The sequence below is a fragment of the Carcharhinus amblyrhynchos genome, chromosome 9, assembly GCF_965287045.1.
Source record: "Carcharhinus amblyrhynchos chromosome 9, sCarAmb.v2.hapA, whole genome shotgun sequence".
Classification (NCBI taxonomy): domain Eukaryota; kingdom Metazoa; phylum Chordata; class Chondrichthyes; order Carcharhiniformes; family Carcharhinidae; genus Carcharhinus; species Carcharhinus amblyrhynchos.
Window position 1 is genome coordinate 26,575,207 of NC_137332.1, and position 20,109 is coordinate 26,595,315.

Genomic DNA, 20,109 nt, shown 5'->3' on the forward strand with positions numbered 1-20,109 from the left:
GGTGGTGACTCCCTGGCACTCCCTGCTGCACACACACAGACAGGCACACACACACTGACAGACAGGAGGACGCACAGACACACAGGCAGGCAGACATACACACACAGACAAGCATACATACATACACACACAGACACACAGGCAGGCATACATACATAAGAACATAAGAAATAGGAGCAGGAGTAGGCCATCTAGCCCTTCGAGCCTGCCCCGCCATTCAATAAGATCATGGCTGATCTGTCGCTGCTCAGTTCCACATTCCCGCCCTCTCCCCATAACCCTTAATCCCCTCTCTTATCAAAAACCCATCAACCCACGTCTTAAAAATATTTAGCGAGGCAGCCTCCACCACTTCAACGGGCAGAGAATTCCAGAGATTCACCACCCTTTGAGTGAAGAAGTTCCTCCTCAACTCCGTTCTAAACCGCCCCCCCTTTATCTTGAGGCTGTGCCCCCTAGTCCTACTGTCCTTTCTGAGAGGGAAGAGCCTGTCCACCTCTATCCTGTCCATCCCATTCATCATCTTATACGTCTCAATGGGATCTCCCCTCATTCTTCTAAACTCTAACGAGTACAAGCCTAGTTTATTCAGCCTCTCCTCATAGCTCAACCCCCTCAACTCCGGCATCAGCCTAGTAAACCTCCTCTGCACTCCCTCCAAGGCCAAAATATCCTTGCGTAAGTACGGCGCCCAAAACTGCACACAGTACTCCAGCTGCGGTCTCACCAATGCCCTATACAGCCGCAGCAAGACCTCCCTACTTTTATATTCAATCCCCCTCGCTATGAAGGCCAGCATCCCATTTGCCTTCCTGACCACCTGCTGTACCTGCAAGCTGGGTTTTTGCAACTCATGCACAAGGACCCCGAGGTCCCTCTGCACCGTCGCCTGCTGCAGTTTTTCTCCACCTAAGTAATAATCCTTCCTATCATTATTCCCACCAAAGTGTACCACCTCACACTTGCCAACATTAAATTCCATTTGCCAGTTCCTGGCCCATTCACCCAGCCTATCTAGATCCTTCTGCAGACTCTCCACACCCTCCGCACAATTTGCCTTTCCCCCAATCTTGATGTCATCAGCAAATTTCGACACCATACACTCGGTTCCCTCCTCCAGATCATCTATATAAAAAGTAAATAGCTGAGGCCCCAGCACCGACCCCTGGGGCACTCCACTAGTCACCAACCTCCAATCCGAATAGCACCCGTTGACCCCCACTCTCTGCCTCCTATTTGACAACCAGTCCTCTATCCACGCTAACACCCTACCCCCAACTCCATGCCCCCTGACCTTCTGCACACATACACACACAGACTCACAGGCAGGCAGACATACGCACACAGACTCACAGGCAGGCAGACATACACACACAGGCAGACACAGACAGACATATTCCCCGTATTCTCAAACGCGAGGCTGGTACCACTGCCCCCAGAGCCGATCCTTGAGCTGTGCGATCCTCCACCGTAAAAAGTCTGACAACACCAGGTTTCAGTCTAACCGATTTATTTGATAGTAAACTCAATAGTTTAATAGTAAAATTTATCAAATAAATCGGTTGGACTAAAACCTGGTGTTGTCAGACTTTTTACTGTGTTTACCCCAGTCCAACGCCGGCACATCCACATCATGACTACGATCCTCCACCCACAATGTTAACCCCAGTCCCCCTTTCTCATTCTAACGTTGAAAGTGGGCCTTCAAATGCAGGTAGGAACTAGCGGCAAGTCGCGGAAATACAGGAAATTAGAGCAAATAACAGAATTCGCGCGATAAATGTCTGATTTATTGTTAAAAAAAAACATGCGAGTCGGCAGCCCATTTTACACCTCGCCCAACTGTAATATCTTTCCAAATATCACTGATTCACTGGGCTGCTGACAGTCACACATTTACCCCAGGCCACAAAGTCAAGATTGACCTGGAAACTGCTACAGTCAGACAGCAGCTCCCAGTCAGTAAAGCGGGTGAGAATGTATCACCAGAATCATAGCAGGAAGATTACAGAGACACATCCGCTTCTATTTCTCCGCTCACTGATTGAAGGCTCACAATCTAATACCCCATGCGATGGGTTAAGGTTAGCGGTTTCTGATTTTATTCTGTACAACAACACTGTATTTGTTCTCTGCAGTAAACCTCGGTAATCCAGTCCTCGGACAAATCCAGGCTTACCGACTCTTTAAACGCCAGCACAGCTCTCTCCATCGCACTCAGCGCTTTCTCCCTGTTTGCTCGAGCCTTTTCCTGCTCCGCAACACAGCTCCTTCTTTCCAACCATCCCCTCAGCTTAAACAACACGACCGTGCCGCAAATTAAACCGGCGACTGCCTGGTACAGTTTGGGTAGCAGCGCCAATTCAGTCCCCAGCCAACGGATCATGTCTGGCATCGCTTCCCTTCACACCAGCTCAGACACAACTATCAAGCACCTATGTCCAGCCAGGACTGCTCTTAAAGCCCGACGTGGAATCCCACCAGAAATGGATTGTGATCATCCAATCGCAGTGCGAATCTTCTCCAGTGCGCCCTGTCAGACTGACAGCAGAAGGCGGTCATATATACACCCTTGGTCATAGAGTCATAGAGGTTTACAGCAAAGAAACAGGCCCTTCGGACCCTTTTTTCAACCTCAAAACTAGTCCCAATTGCCTGCATTTGTGCATGAGTCGCAAAAACCCAGCTTGCAGGTGCAGCAGGTGGTCAGGAAGGCGAATGGGATGCTGGCCTTCATAGCGAGGGGGATTGAATATAAAAGTAGGGAGGTCTTGCTGCAGCTGTATAGGGCATTGGTGAGGCCGCAGCTGGAGTACTGTGTGCAGTTTTGGGCGCCGCGTCTACGCAAGGATATTTTGGCCCTGGAGGGAGTGCAGAGGAGGTTTACTAGGCTAATACCGGAGTTGAGGGGATTGAGCTATGAGGAGAGGCTGAATAAACTAGGCTTGTACTCGTTAGAGTTTAGAAGAATGAGGGGAGATCTCATTGAGACGTATAAGATGATGAATGGGATGGATAGGATAGAGGTGGAGAGACTCTTCCCGCTCAAAAAAGACAGTAGGACTAGGGGGCACAGCCTCAAGATAAAGGGGAGGCGGTTTAGAACGGAGTTGAGGAGGAACTTCTTCACTCAAAGGGTGGTGAATCTCTGGAATTCTCTGCCCGTTGAAGTGGTGGAGGCTACCTCGCTAAATATTTTTAAGAAGCGGGTTGATGGGTTCTTGATAAGAGAGGGGATTAAGGGTTATGGGGAGAGGGCGGGAATGTGGAACTGAGCAGCGACAGATCAGCCATGATCTTATTGAATGGCGGGGCAGGCTCGAAGGGCTAGATGGCCTACTCCTGCTCCTATTTCTTATGTTCTTATGTTCTTATGCATTTGGCCCATATCTCTTTATGCCCATCTTACCCATTTAACTTTTTAAAAGACAAAATTGTACCCCCTTCTACTACCTCTGGCAGCTTGTTCCAGATGGTCACCACCCCCTGTGTGAAAAGAATGCCCCTCTGGACACTTCTGTATCTCTTACCTTTCATAGAATCATAGAAACCCTACAGTGCAGAAAGAGGCCATTTGGCCCACCGAGTTTGCACCAACCACAATCCCACCCAGGCCCTACACCCAGATCCTTACATATTTACCCGCTAATCCCTCTAACCTGCACATCTCAGGACACTAAGGGGCAATTTTAGCATGGCCAATCAACCTAACATCGTTGGACTCTTACCTATGCCGTTGAGTTTTCGACTCCCCTACCTTTGGGAAAAGATATTGACTATCTAACTGATCTATGCCCTTCATTATTTTATAGGCCTCTATAAGATCACCTCTCAGCCTTCTACGCTTCAGAGAAAAAGGTCCCAGTTTATCCAACCTCTCCTTATAACTCAAACCATCAAGTCCCAGTAGCATCCTAGTAAATCTTTTCTGCACTCTTTCTAGTTTAATAATATCGTTTCTATAATAGGTGACCAGAACTGTGTTCCAAGTGTGGCCTTACCAATATCTGGTACAACTTCAACAAGACATTCCAACTCCGCAGATGAGTGGGTTGGACTATGAAGAGAGACTAAATAGACTGGGTCTGTACTCATTGGAGTTTAGAAGGATGAGGGGGGATCTTATAGAGACATATAAGATAATGAAGGGGATGGATAGGGTAGAGGTAGAGAGATTCTTCCTGCTTAGAAAGGATAGCAGGATTAGAGGGCACAGCCTCAAGATAAGTGGGGGGGGTTGCCGTTTAGATCAGAGTTGAGGAGGAACTTCTTCACTCAAAGGGTGGTGAATCTCTGGAATTCTCTGCCCATTGAAGTGGTGGAGGCTACCTCGCTAAATATATTTAAGTCACAGGTAGATAGGTTTTTGATGGACAGGGGAATTAAGGGTTATGGGGAGAAAGCGGGAAAGTGGAACTGATCCACTTCAGATCAGCCATGATCTTATTGAATGGCAGGGCAGGCTCGAAGGGCTAGGTGGCCTACCCCTGCTCCTATTTCTTATGTTCTTATATTCAATGCTCTTGTATTCAATGCTCTGACCAATTAAACCAAGCATGCTGAATGCCTTCTTCACCATTCTGTCCACCTGTGACTCCACTTTCAAGGAGCTATGAACATGTAACCCTAGATCTCTTAGTTCTGTAACACTCCCCAACACCCTACCATTAACTTAGTAAGTCCTGCCCTGGTTCAATCTACCAAAATGCATCACCTCGCATTTATCTAAATTAACTTCCATCTGCCATTTGTCAGCCCATTGGCCCAATTGATCAAGATCCTGTTGCAATCATAGAGTCATAGATCTTTACAGCATGGAAACAGGCCCTTCGGCCCAAGCTGTCCATGCCGCCCTTATTTTTTTTAAAACACCTAAGCTAATCCCAATTGCCCACATTTGGTCCATATCCCTCTGTACCCATTGTACCCATGTAACTAAATGCATTTTAAAAGGTAAAATTGTATTTGTCTCTATTACTACCTCTGGCAGTTTGTCCCAGACCCTCACCACCCTCTGCATGAAAAAATTGCCCTTCTGGAAACTTTTCTATCTCTCCACTTTCACCTTAAACCTATGTCCTCTAGTTTTAGATTCCCCTACCTTTGGGAAAAGATATTGACTATCTACCTTGTATATGCCCCTCATTATTTTATAGGTCTCTGTAAGGTCACCCCTCAGCCTCCTATGCTTCCAAGAAAAAAGTCCCAGTCTATTCAGCGTCCCCTTGCAACTCAATCCATCAAGTCCCGGTAACATCCTAGTAAATCTTTTCTGCACTCTTTCTAGTTTAATAATATCCTTTCTACAATAGGGTGACCAGAATTGCTCACAATATTCCAAGTGTGGCCTTACCAATGTCTTGTACAACTTCAACAAGACATCCTAACTCCTGTATTCAATGTTCTGACCGATGAAACCAAGCTTGGCGAATGCCATCTTCACCACTCTGTCTACCTGTGACTCCACTTTCAAGGAGCTATGAACATGTACCCCTAGATCTCTTTGTTCTGTAACTCTCCCCAACGCCCTACCATTAACTGAATAAGTCCTGCCCTGGTTCAATCTACCAAAATGCAATACTTCACATTTGTCTAAATTAAACTCCATCTGCCATTCGTCAGCCACTGGCCCAATTGATCAAGATCCTGCTGCAATTCGAGATAACCTTCCTCACTGTCCACCATGCCTCCAATCTTGGTGTCATCTGCAAACTTACTAACTAAGCTCCCTACATTCTCATCCAAATCGTTAATAATTATGACAAATTACAGTGGGCCCAGCACTGATCCCGGAGGCACACTGCTGGTCACAGGCCTCCAGTTTGAAAAACAACTCTCTACAACCACTGGCTTCTGTCAAGAACCAATTTTGTATCCATTTAGATACCTCGCCCTGGATCCCGGGAAATTTAACTTTATGCAACAACCTACCATGCAATACCTTGTCAAAGGCCTTGCTAAAGTCCATGTAGACAACATCAGCTGCACTGCCCTCATCTGCCTTCTTGGTTACCCCTTCAAAAAATGCAATTTAATTTGTGAGACATGATTTTCCATTCACAAAGCCATGCTGACTGTCCCTAATCAGTACTTGCATCTCTAAATGCCTGTAGACCCTATCTCTCAATGTACCTTCCAACAATTTACCCACCACAGATGTGAGACTAACTGGCCTGCAGTTCCCAGACTTTTCCCTGCAGCCGTTTTTAAACAAAGGTACAATATTTGCCACTCTCCAATCTTCAGGCACCCCACTCGTGACTATCGATGATTCAAATATCTCGGCTAGGAAACCTGCAATTTCCTCCCTAGCCTCCACAATGTCCTGGGATATACCTCTTCAGGTCCTGCAGATTTATCTACCTTGATGTGCCTTAAGACTTCCAGCACCTCCTTCTCTGTAATATGTATGCTCCTCAATCATCAATATTTAATTCCCCAAGTTCCCTAACATCCATGCTTTTCTCAACAGTAAATACTGATGAGAAATATTCAGTAGGATCTCACCCATCTCTTGTGGATCCGCACATAGATTACCTTGTTGACCCTTAAGAGGCCCTACTCTCTTCCTTGTTACTCTTTTGCCCTTTATGTATGTGTAGAAGCTCTTTGGATTCTCCTTTGCCTTATCTGTCAAAAATCCTAGATAACCTTCTTCAGTGTCCACTATGCCACCAACCTTGGTGTCATCTGCAAATTTACTAACCATGCTTCTATATTCTCATCCAAGTCATTAATATAAATGACAAATAACTGTGGACCCAGCACTGATCCCTGAGGCACACTGCTGGTCACAAACCTCCAATTTGAAAAACAATGATCTACAACCACCCTCTAGCCAATTTTGTATCCATTTAGCAACCTCACCCTGGATCCTGGGAGATTTAATCTTATGCAACAACCTACCATGTCGAAGGCCTTGTCAGAGTCCATGTGGACAATATCAGCTGCACTGCCCTCATCTACCTTCTTGGTTACCCCTTCAAAAAACTAAATCAAATTTGTAAGACATGATTTTCCACTCACAAAGCCATGCTGACTGTCCCTAATCAGTTTTAGCGTCTTTAAATGTCTGTAGCTCCTGTCTCTCAAAATACCTTGCAACAACATATCCACCACAGATGTGAGACTCAATGTCCTGTAGTTCCCAGGCTTTTCCCTGCAGCCCTTTTTAAACGAAGGCACAACATTTGCCACTGTCCAATCTTCAGGTGCCTCACCTGTGACTATCGATGATTCTAATATCTCCAGTAGGAGACCCACAATTTCCTCCCTCTCCTCCCACATTATCCTAGGATACACTTCATCTGGTCTCGGGGATTTGTCTACCTTGATACGCTTTAAGACTTCCAGCACCTCCTTCTCTGTAATATGTACACTCCTCAAAACATCACTATTTATTTCCTCAAGTTCCCTAACATCCATGCTTTTCTCAACAGTAAATACTGATGAGAAATATTCATTTAGGATCTCACCCATCTCTTGTGAATCCACACATAGATGACTTTGTTGATCCTTAAGAGGCTCTACGCTCTCCCTTGTTACTCTTTTGCCCTTTATGTATTTGTAGAAGTTCTTTGGATTCTCCTTTGCCTTATCTGCCAAACAATCTCGTGTCCCCTTTTTGCCATCCTGATTTCTCTCTTAACAATACTCCTACACTCCCTATACTCTTCAAGGGATTCCCTTGATCTCCACTTTCCATGCATGTCATGTGCCTCCATCTTCTTCTTGACCAGGGCCTCAATATCCCGAGTCATCCAGAGCTCCCTACTTCTACCATCACTCTAAGGGGAATGTGTTTACCCTGAACCCTGGTTAACGCACTTTTGAAAGCCTCCCACTTACCAGATATCCCTTTGCCTTCACACAGACACTCCCAATTAATTTTTGAAAGATTCTGCCTGAAACTATCAAAATTGGCCTTGCTCTAATTTAGAATTTTATTTTTTGGGTTGGACCTATCATTCTCCATACCTACCTTATAACTAATAGAATTATGGGTCATTGGCCCCAAAGTGATCCCTCACTAACACTTCTGTCACCTGCCCTTCCTCATTTCCCGAGAGGAGGTCAAGTTTTGCCCCCTCTCTAGTCGGGCCATCCACAAACTGAATGAGAAATTTCTCCTGAAAACATTCAACAAATTTCTTTCCATCCACCACACTAATACTATGGCTGTCCCAGTCAATGTTTGGAAAGTTAAAATCTCCTACTATTACCACCCTATTTTTCTTGGAGCTATCTGTAATCTCCTTACATATTTGCTCCTCAATTTCCCATTGGCTATTTGTGTGTTGGGGGGGGTGGGGGGGCGGGGGAGGGTGAGGGGTGCAGCTATAGTACAACCCTTTCAAAGTGATTTCCCCCTTCTTATTTTTCAGTTCTACCCATATAGACTCAATGGCCGAACCCTCGGATATATCCCCTCTCAGTACTGCAGTGATGTTTTAATCAAAAGTGTAACTCCTTCTCCTCTCTTATCTCCTGTTCTTTTTCCTATAGCATCTGTACTCTGGAACATTGAGCTGCCAGTCCTGTCCCTCCATTAGCCATGTTTCAGTAATTGCTATAATATCCCAGTCGCACATGCCCATCCATCTCCCAAGTTCATCTGCCTTGCCTGTCAGGCCTTTTGCATTGAAATAAATGCAGTTTAATCTGGACTTCCCTTGCTCTCCGCTCTGCTTTTGCCTGATCTGTCCAGTAATAGGATTACTGACACTGCCTTTACTGCTTAACGTGCTCTCTTTAACTTCTGTGCTGTCCTCAACCTTCTCTTCTGTCTCCCTACTGCTTTGGATCACATCCCCCTGCCAACTATTTGAAACCCTCCCAAGTGGCTCTAGCAAATCTCCCCACAAGGATATTAGTCCCCCTCCAGTTCAGGTGTAACCCGCCCCTCTTAAACAGGTCACCACTTCCCCAGAAGAGATCCCAATGATCCAAAAATCCAAATCCCTGCCCCCTGCGCCAGCTCTCAAGCCACGCATTCATCTGCCTAATCTTCCTGTTCCTACTCTCACTAACGCTTGGCACTGGTAGTAGTCCAGAAATTATTACCTTCGAGGTCCTGCACTTTAGCCTTCTGCCTAACTCTCTATATTCACACTTCAGGACCTCATCCCTTTTCCTACCTATGTCATTGGTACCAATACATACAACAACCTCTGGCTGCTCACTCTCCCGCTTAAGAATGCCCTGCAACCTCTCAGAGATGTCCTTGACCCTAGCATCAGGAAGGCAACACACCATTCTGGAGTCTCAATCACAGCCACTGAAACGCCTGTCTGTGCCTCTAACTAACAAGTCCTCTATTGCTACTGCTCACTTGCTCTTTGCCCAACCCTGCTCTACAGTGGAAGCAGCTGTGGTGCAACTGGCCTGGCTGCTGCTGATATCTCCCCCTGACAGGCTATCCCCCTCAATGGTATCCAAAATGATATACCTGTTTGAAAGGGGATTAGGCACAGGAGACTCCTGCACTACCTGCCTGCCTCTCTTAGCAGTCACCCATCTATCTGACTGAACCTGTGGTATGACAACCTCCCTGTAACTAGTATCTATCACACTCTCTGCCTCCTGGATGCTCTACAGTGCATCCACCTGCTGCTCCAACTGAAAAATGCGGTCTGTGAGGAGCTGCAACGGGACATACTTCCTGCAAACAAAGTTGTTAGGGAGACTAGATTGCTCCCTAACTTCCCAAATCTGGCAGGAAGAGCATACCACCTCTCTGACTGCATACTGCCCTTATACGGGTAAAAGGATGAAAAAATCTCAATTCACCTTTCCCTTGCTTGTGGTCCTCCCAACAGCTTTTTCTTTTGTTTTTATTCCAATTCAATTAAATCAAGTCCAATTCAGAGTCTCAACAAGTTGAGACATTCCTGGTCCAAGCTGATCCAACAGGGTTTTCACTTCCTGTCTTGATCTACATGATCCAAGCTGATTGGAGTAGGCATAGCTCCAAGGCTTGATCTCATTTGCATCTTAGCCAAAAGGCCGAGATGCCGCTTTTAAAAATTGCTTCAAATGAAGCTAAAATGTTACCTAATGACTTCAACCAGGTACAGCATGTCAGTTACTTTTAATTTCAAAAATATACTTTCTTCATAAAAAAAGCTCTCAAGTAAACAATTGCAAACTGACAGATCCAAAAATTACAAACAGTGCAAAAAAAATCATTTTAACAGTACAATACTATGCTTATTTACACGACATTACCTTCCTTACATTTCATTACGTAAAACTAGATACATGCTCCAAGTAGTTGGACCGCACCACAGCACCTTATCTTCGTGGAGAAATTTTTCTGCAAACAGGCCTTTGACTACATGGCGATCAAGTAGTGGTCAGCACATAACGTCCTTGAGGCCCTGAGAGAAAAGCAGATGGCGGATCGTGTCGGATGGTTCCCTGACTAGACTTAGTGTCAGCTGGCAGAACGCCTCATCACCAGAACTCACAAACAAGACCTGGCTTGGCTGATGGTGAGAAGCGCACTCCCTGTCAGATCCTTTATGCGTGCTCAAGGTCTCAAAACCACCGCACACTGCCCTCGAAGAGGCTGCGGGGATGATGAGACAGTCGCACACCTCCTTGTGGAATGTGCCTTTGCAAAGCACAACATGTCAATTTTGTTTTTATTTCAAAAATATTCTTTATTCATAAAAAAACTCTCAGATAAACCATTGCAAAACAACATATTCAATAATTACAAACAGTGCAAAAAAAATCATTTTTACCATACTATACAATGCTTATTTACTCAACATTGCATTCATTACATTTCAAAACTTAAAAATATATACATGCTTCAGATTTTACTGTGTGCTGTTCTTTTTCAGATTAGCACACAGTTACGCAGGCCAAGGGTGTTCTACAGTTACTGGGCCCTCGGTCTGCCTCTGTTCAAAGGCTTTACAGTGTGGACTTTCCCCATTGTGCCTTTTCGGCGGCTGCCCCAAGCTTGAGTGATTCCTTCAGCACGTAGTCCTTGACCTTGGAATGTGCCAGTCTGCAACACTCGGTCGAGGACAATTCTTTCAGCTGGAGGATCAGCAAGTTTCAGGCAGACCAAAGCGCGTCCTTCACCGAGTTGATGATCCTCCAGCAGCAGTTAATATTTGTCTTGGTGTGCATTCCTGGAAACAGCCCATAGAGCACAGAGTCCTGTGTCAGCGAGCTGCTCAGAATGAACCTCAACAAATACCAGTGTATCTCACTCCAGACCTTCTTTGCAAAAGCACATTCTGCAAGGAGGCGTGCAACCGTCTCATCACCCCCCGTAGCCACTTCGAGGGCAACGTGTGGTGATGTTGAGACCTTGAGTGTACATAAAGGATCTGACAGGAAGTGCCCTTCTCACCACCAGCCAAGCCAAATCTTGGTGCTTGTTTGTGAGTTCTGGTGATGAGGCATTCTGCCAGATGACACTGACAGGGAACCATCCGACAGGATCCGCCATCTCCTTTTCTCTCAGGGCCTCAAGGACATTACGTGCTCGTCACTGCTTGATTGCCATGTGGTCAAAGGTGTGTTTGCGGGAAAATTTTTCCACAGAGGACAGGATGCTGCGGTATGGTCCAACCAATTGGAGCATTCTGCGGCAGTGTGGCCAGACCCATCCTCCGCAAAACTTGGGACAGATAGAACCTCAAAAACTAGTGGCACTTGCTGTTAGTGTACTGAGGATCGACACACAGCTTGATGCAGCCGCATACAAAGGTGGCCATCAGGATGAGGGCGGTATTGAGAATGTTTTTCCTTCCGTTCTCTGGAAGTTTGTGCATCACTTCCCTCCAGACACAATCCATCTTTGATCTCCAGATAAATTTGAAGATGGCCTGGGTCACTGATGCTGCTGCCTCCAGCCGCAGTCAATACTATACACTTGATCTTAGAGGGAAACGCTGAAGTAGTGTTTGGGGTTTAACTGTCCCTTTACAACAGCTCCTCCACAAATGACCTTCTGGTTCCAGTGACTGCGCCTATTCAAATCTTACCTGCAACAGCCAATCGCCTTCACCATTCCGCTGCCTTCACCTGGTCAAATTCACCTTGAATAAATTCTGCATCCGATTGCCAGATCAGATGAAGTAACCATGGTAGACAATGATATTATTTGCTTTATTATTGGTGCAATGTGCAAACAGCTTGTTTAAGGTTTACTTAGATAGGCACATGAGTGAAACAGGGATGGAGGGTTATAGGAGACGGTTTTAAAAAGGGTCAGAGCCTCGGGACAATACTGGAAATGTAATACCACATGTTAATGTTTTGTCTCTTTTAATCTGCAGGTGTGTCGATCCACCTTGTTGTCAAACGAGGGGCATGCACACGGTGGGTCGTGCGTGGGCTGCTCTCGGATGTTTCGAGAGTGGCCTAGTACTTCACGTCGTGGTGTGTGCTTAAACCTGGACCAGCAGATGGGCACCACAACAGCTCAGTGACTATCACTGCTAGCTGTGCAGGTACATGGATTTGGGCCAGTGTCTGTGGGAGTTTGCGCATTCTCTCTGTGGTTGCGTGGGTTTCCTCCGGGTGCTCCGGTTTCCTCCCACGCCCCAAAGATGTGCTCTTAGGCTGATTGGTGTACCAAATTGTCCCTAAACTATTCTCCCCTGAATCTGGTTACAATAGGGGTACCATTCGCACACACACGGGGCAAGGTAGGTGTAGGAAAATGCTTTGTTAAGCACGGGCTCATTGGGCTGAAGGGCCTGTTTCCCGTGCTGGGTTGTTCTTTTGTTCTTTGTTCTTTGTAGCAGACAGATGCTGCAGTAGCACAGTGGTTAATACTGCTGCCTCACATTGGGCCGAGGTTTGATTCCTCACTTGTCAGTATGGAGCCTGCAAATTCTCCCTGAGTTTGTATGGTTTCCTCTGGCTGCTCCAGTTTTCCCCCCACCATCCAAAAGATGTGCTGGCTAAGTGCAATGGCCATGCTAAATTCACCCTCAGTGTACCCAAACAGGCGCTGGATTGTGGCAACTAGGGGATTTTCAGAGTAACTTCATTGCAGCGTTAATGTAAGCCTATTTGTGACACTAATAAATAAATACAAAGGAAATGCACAAGATTTGAAGGGTCATTCAGACTCAAAACATTAGCTCTGTTCTTTTGCCACAAATGCTGTTCGACCTGCTGAGCTTTTCCAGCCTATTCTGTTCTTGTTACTGAATTTATGATAAGGTTCAATTGGCAATTGCACTGATTATTTTGTGCAATTAGAATAAGGATGATATGGCAGAGAGGTAAAGGACATGGGCTATTCATGATTGGCCAGTGCAGTTGAAATTGCTGGTATCACTTTTTAAAGTTTTTTGACTAGTTTTTAATTTTTTGAAGGGGTAACCAAGAAGGTAGATGGGGGTAGTGCAGTTGTTTTTTTCTACAACAATTCTAAAAAGCCTTTGACAAGGTAACCGCATGTTAGGTTGTTGCATAAGGTTAAATCTCACGGAAGCCAGCCACCCTAGATACAAAGCTGACTCGATGACAGAAGCCAAAGGGTGGTTGTCGAGGGTTGTTTTTCAAACTGGAGACTGGTGACCAGCAGTGTGCCTCAGGGATCAGTGTTGGGTCCACTGTTATTTTTCATTTATATTAATGATTTGGATGAGAATTTGGATGACAATGAGGTATGGCACAGTAGCACAGTGGTTAGAACTACTGCTTCATAGTGCCAGGGATACGGTTCGATTCCCGACTTGGGTCACTTTTGTGTGGAGTTTGCATGTTCTCCCTGTGTCTGTGTGGGTTTCCTCCATGTGCTCTGGTTTCCTCCTACATTTTGAAAGACGTGCTGGTTAGATGCGTTGACCCGAACAGGTGCCGGACTGTGGTGGCTATGGGAATTTCACAGTAACTTGATTGCAGTGTTAATGTAAGCCTTACTTGTGACAGTAATAAATAAATAAACTTAAAAGTATTTAGAGGGCATGATTAGTAAGTTTGCAGATGACACCAAGGCATAATGGACAGTGAAGAAGGTTATCTAGGATTGCAATAGGATCTTCATCAATTGGGCCACGGGCTGATGAATGACAGATGGCGTTTAATTTAGATAAATGCAAAGTGATGCATTTTTGGTAGATTGAAGCAGGGCAGGACTTACTCAGTTAATGGTGGGGTACTTGGGAGGATTATAGAACAAAGAGATGTAGGGGTACATGTTCATAGCTCCTTGAAAGTGAACTCACAGTTGGACAAAGTGACAAAGAAGGTGTTTAGCATGCTTGGTTTTCATTGGTCAGAAGTTTGAATACACAAGTTAGGGTGCCTTGTTGAAGTTGTACAAGACATTGGTAAGGCCACACTTGTGCACAGTTCTGGTCACCCTATTATAGAAAGCATATTATTAAACTAGAAAAAGTGCAGAAAAGATTTACTAGGATGCTACTAGGACTTGATGGTTTGAGTTATAAAGAGAGGCTGAATAGACTGGGACATTTTTCCTCTGGAGTGTAGAAAGCTGAGGGGTGATCTTATAGAGGTTAATAAAATATGAGGGGCATAGATCAGCTAGATAGTCAACATCGTTTCCCAAAGCTAGGGGAGTCTAAAACTGGAGGGCATAGGTTTAAAGTGAGAGGGGAGGGATGCAAAAGGATCTAGAGGGGCAATGCTAGCCATTGTCCAATGCTGTCAATCATCTTTCCAGACACCCATTAATCTGAATTATTCTTCGATTCCTGATCTTGCTAGTACATGGTATTGGGAGTAATAATGAGATTGCTATCTTTGACGTCCTGCTTCCCAATTTATTCCTCGCCGCCTATATTTGGCTTTCAGGACCTCACCCCTCTTCTTACCTACGTCATTGTACCAATTTGGAGAACAACCTTCTTCCCCTTTTAGAATGTCCTCAGTGACATCCTTAAGCCAGGCACCAGAGAGGTAATATACCATCCTGATGTCACAGAAACATACCTCATGACAGAATTCCCTATCATATTGCTCTCCCACTCTTTTTTTTCTCCCCACTGTGCCATGGTCCTGGCTCTTGCTGCAATGCCCTGAGGAACTATCTTCTCCACCAGTATCCAAAATGGAAAACCTGTTAGAGAGGGAGATGGATCTAGGTGACCCCTGCACTACCTGCCTATTGCTTCTGCTATGTCTGGCAGTCATCCATTCCCTTTCTGCATCTATTTATGTATGTTTCTGATTTCCCAGTAAAACTCCTCAATGTAAAACATAAATTCCAATTTTGATAATATTCCCAAATCATTGCACTCAAGTTCTTTACAGCATTGTGCAGGTATTGACAAATGAAATTAAAACAAATGGAAGTTTTATATGTTGTGCTCAGTTCTAAATGGTTAAACAGTTATTTATTTTTCAGACTTTCCACTGAGAAGTTAAGAAAATGATCATTCTTACAAACAAGCAACTGAGATTTTTATTTTTGACACATTACCATCACAGTTTCCAGGAAGTGCTCTTACAAATCTCTTTCCACGATGCAGATATGCTTCCTTTCCATTTAAAATCAATGTTCTATGTCAACATTTAAATTGGAAAAGCTTAGGCCAATATTTTGTCATGGGAAATTATGCCAACATAACCTGCCGAGTTTGATCTCTTGCCTTGGCCTTTGTTAAGCCTAATATGTTTTCTTTGTCTTGGCCTTATGTGTAATGCTCAGGCCTATCTACCACTGCTGGTCACCAGAGGAGTTTTGGAACTGTCCCCCATCTACCCTCCAACTTTCTCAAGAGAAATCAGGGATGGGCAACAAACGCTGGCTTGTTCAGAGATGTCTACATCCCATAATTGATTTTCTTTAATCCCCAGTTTCATATTATCATTGGCAATGGTCACCATTGAACCAACTATCACACATCTAATCCCCCTTTGTTACACTGACTTGTTCTTTACTTCCCCGGCAGAACTCACCTCCCAGTATCTTGTCTAATCCTGACTCCCCAACTGTGTACAAATAATTAAGAAACAAACTTCTATCTATGTAACACCATATGAGATAGAACCATAGAAAATTACAGCTCAGAAACAGGCCTTTTGGCCCTTCCTGTTTGTGCCAAGCCATTTTTTGCCTAGTCTGACTGACCTGCACTTGAACCATATCCCTCCACACCCCTCTCATCCATGAACCCATCCAAGTTTATCTTAAATGTTAAAAGTGACCCCGCATTTACCATTTTATCCGGCAGCTCATTCCACACTCCTGCCACTCTCTGCATGAAGAATCCCCCCTAATATTCCCTTTAAACTTTTCTCCTTTCACCCTTAACACATGCCCTCTTGTTTTTTTTCTCCTCTAGCCTCAGTGGAAAAAGCCTGCTTGCTATTCTATACCCTACTCTATCTACACCCATCAAAATCTTGTACACCTCTATCAAATCTCCCCTCATTCCTCTACGCTCCAGGGAATAACGTCCTAATCTATTCAATCTGTTTCTGTAACTCAGCTTCTCAAGTCCCAGCAACATCCTTGTGAACCTTCTCTGCACTCTTTCAACCTTATTTACGTCCTTCCTGTAAATAGGTGACCAAAACTGTACACAATACTCTAAATTCGGCCTCACCAATGCCTTATACAACCTTACCATAACACTCCAACTTTTATACTCAATACCCCGATTTATAAAGGCCTTTGTACCAAAAGCACTCTTTAAGACCCTATCCACCAGTGACACCACTTTTAGGGAATTCTGTACCTGTATTCCCAGATCCCTCTGTTCAACTGCACTCTTCAGAGTCCTACCATTTATCCTGTACGTTCTATTTTGGTTTGTCCTTCCAAAGTGCAATACCTCACACTTGTCTGCGTTAAATTCCATTTGCCATTTTTCAGCCCATTTTTCTAGTTGGTCCAAGTCTCTCTGCAAGCTTTGAAAATCTTCCTCACTGTCCACTACACCTCCAATCTTTGTATCATCAGCAAATTTGCTGATCCAATTTACCACATTATCATCCAGATCATTGATATAGATGACAAACAATAATGGACCCAACACTGATCCCTGAGGCACTCCACGAGTCGCAGGCCTCCACTCAGAGAAGCAATCCTCCACAACCACTCTCTGGCTTCTTCCATTGAGCCAGTGTCTAATCCAATTTACTACCTTTGATCTTTGATCTATCCCAAAGCACTTTGTAACAAATAGATTACAAAGTCATAATATTGCACAAGTTGTGCCAACAAAAGTGTTTCACTTTTGAAATTTTAAAACTATTTTTGTGCTTCCACTTACCTTTCATATCAGTGGGAATACAAGCTCTCTCACACAGTAACAATACTATACAAATAAAGAGTATTAACTCTTTAGATGTCAGTTCCAAAGTAGCACATTTACATCCGAATCAGAAAATTGTCAATTCAGGTCCCATTCCAAAGATTTGAGTGCATAATCTAGTTTGACATGCAAGTGCAGTACCGAGGCAATGCTACATGCCTGATGATACCATTTTTCAGATGGGCAAGATAAAAAAAATCCCATCTACCGCTCAGATAGTCAAAGAGGACAGAATTTTACCATCCCACCCACCACGGGATCATAGCAGGCAGGAGCAGACCATAAAATCCCCCCCAGAAGGTCTCATAGCAGTATTGAAAGTAGAGCAGGGGACTTCTATCTGGCCTCAACCCATTATTTGTCCCTTTTTGAACATCTCTTGCTCTTTGTGAAACCTTGCTGTGCAAAAATTGCCAACTGTGGTTCCTGCAAATACAAGCTGAAATACAATGCATCAGTAGAGTAATTAATTGTATTCAAAGCACCTGAGATCAAGAAAGGTGTTATACAAATGAAAGTTCTTCCTTGAGCAATGAGCTTGTCTATATCTCAGTAACCTTACACAGGCTATTTTTAAAAGGTACCTTTCACATTGCTGGAAATGCAAGTTGCATGTCACACTCTTGAATTATTTAGCAACCCTATCACTAACATGTTGAAGAAGCAACAGCCACAAAGATTAGCAATCAACTTGCACATCTATTTTTATTCTGTATATTTCTGCTCAGGTTTTGAGAATTATTTGTTTAAATGTTGAAAATTGAAAATGTCATCCAGAAAACTGACTGCACAGAGCTGCAAAGATCACTGGCAGGAGATCATTACTCCCTCTACTGCTTGTAAAATAGCCATAAAAGCAATGTATTGCTCTGTAATTATAAACACAATTGCCAATCGAGCTCATTGACATAGAATGACTTAATTTTAGAAACTGTCATCAGAATAATATTTGCTCTCAAGTAACTTAGCACCTGAGGAATGAACATTTGGGCAACTCTTTTCCAGATTCTCCTTAATTCCTGTCTTATTTTTGACAAGTTTTTCCACCTCCCTCATGAAACAAAGACAGAGCTCATCTTGCCAGGGTAAGGCCACACACTGCACGGCTAAAGGAAGCCCAATACCACCTGACACCGCCTGAAACACAAGAAAATCAAAAACATTAGCACTTGGAGAAGGAGATTTCTGATGTCAGGTGTTAAAACTCTCCAGTCACATTTTCATTTGATTTAATTGATGCCAGTAGGTGCAACATAAGAACATAAGAACATAAGAAATAGGAGCATGAGTAGGCCATCTAGCCCCTTGAGCCTGCCCCGCCATTCAATAAGATCATGGCCGATCTGTCGTGGCTCAGTTCCACATTCCCGCCCTCTCCCCATAACCCTTAATCCCCTCTCTTATCAAAAACCCATCAACCCGCGTCTTAAAAATATTTAGCGAGGCAGCATCCACCACTTCAACAGGCAGAGAATTCCAGAGATTCACCACCCTTTGAGTGAAGAAGTTCCTCCTCAACTCCGTTCTAAACCGCCCCCCCTTTATCTTGAGGCTGTGCCCCCTAGTCCTACTGTCCTTTCTGAGCGGGAAGAGTCTCTCCACCTCTATCCTATCCATCCCATTCATCATCTTATATGTCTCAATGAGATCTCCCCTCATTCTTCTAAACTCTAACGAGTACAAGCCTAGTTTATTCAGCCTCTCCTCAGAGCTCAACCCCCTCAACTCCAGTGTCAGCCTAGTAAACCTCCTCTGCACTCCCTCCAAGGCCAAAATATCCTTGCGTAAGTGCGGCGACCAAAACTGCACACAGTACTCCAGCTGCGGCCTCACCAATGCCCTATACAGCTGCAGCAAGACCTCCCTACTTTTATATTCAATCCCCCTCACTATGAAGGCCAGCATCCCATTCGCCTTCCTGACCACCTGCTGCGCCTGCAAGCTGGGTTTTTGCGACTCATGCACAAGGACCCCGAGGTCCCTCTGCACCGTCGCCTGCTGCAGTTTTTCAGCACGTAAGTAATAGTCCTTCCTACCATTATTCCTACCAAAGTGGACCACCTCGCACTTGCCAACATTAAATTCCATTTGCCAGTTCCTGGCCCATTCGCCCAGCCTATCTAGATCCTTCTGCAGACTCTCCACACCCTCCATGCAATTTGCCTTTCCACCAATCTTGGTGTCATCAGCAAATTTCGACACCATACACTCGGTTCCCTCCTCCAGGTCATCTATATAAATGGTAAATAGCTGAGGCCCCAGCACCGACCCCTGGGGCACTCCACTAGTCACCAACCGCCAATCCGAATAGCACCCATTAACCCCCACTCTCTGCCTCCTATTTGACAACCAATCCTCTATCCATGCTAACACCCTACCCCCAACTCCATGCCCCCTTACCTTCTGCAATAACCTCTTGTGAGGTACCTTGTCAAACGCCTTCTGAAAATCAAGAAAGACCACATCCACCGGCTCTCCTCTATCCACCGCCCTAGACACATCCTCATAGAACTCCAATAAATTTGTCAGACACGACTTCCCCTTAACGAAACCGTGCTGCGTCTGCTCTATCAAGCAATTGCCCTCAAGATGCCTCGCTATTTCCTCCTTGATGACGGATTCTAACATTTTACCTACAACAGACGTTAAACTAACCGGCCTATAATTCCCTGCCTTTTGCCTGCCACCCTTCTTAAACAACGGCGTAACATTAGCCATTTTTCAATCTTCCGGCACTTCCCCGGAATCCAGCGACGTTTGGAAAATAACCACCAAGGCATCCACTATCACCTCCGCCATTTCTTTCAGAACCCTTGGATGCATTCCATCCGATCCTGGGGAC

At 44.8% G+C, this 20,109-nt stretch overlaps 2 protein-coding genes across 2 annotated transcripts in view; both read right to left on the minus strand.

The window, feature by feature from the left end:
- faah (fatty acid amide hydrolase) overlaps window positions 1-2,449 on the minus strand; it is a 67,189-nt gene extending 64,740 nt beyond the window's left edge. Inside the window, exon 1 of the mRNA XM_080195336.1 lies at window positions 2,180-2,449. Coding sequence (XP_080051462.1) covers window positions 2,180-2,395 — 216 coding nt within the window. The 5' untranslated portion in view covers window positions 2,396-2,449. The remainder of the gene's footprint in view (window positions 1-2,179) is intronic.
- Window positions 2,450-18,087: 15,638 nt separating this feature from the next.
- LOC145348326 (fatty-acid amide hydrolase 1-like) overlaps window positions 18,088-20,109 on the minus strand; it is a 64,683-nt gene continuing 62,661 nt past the window's right edge. The window contains exon 16 of the mRNA XM_080196530.1: window positions 18,088-18,404. Coding sequence (XP_080052656.1) covers window positions 18,192-18,404 — 213 coding nt within the window. The 3' untranslated portion in view covers window positions 18,088-18,191. The remainder of the gene's footprint in view (window positions 18,405-20,109) is intronic.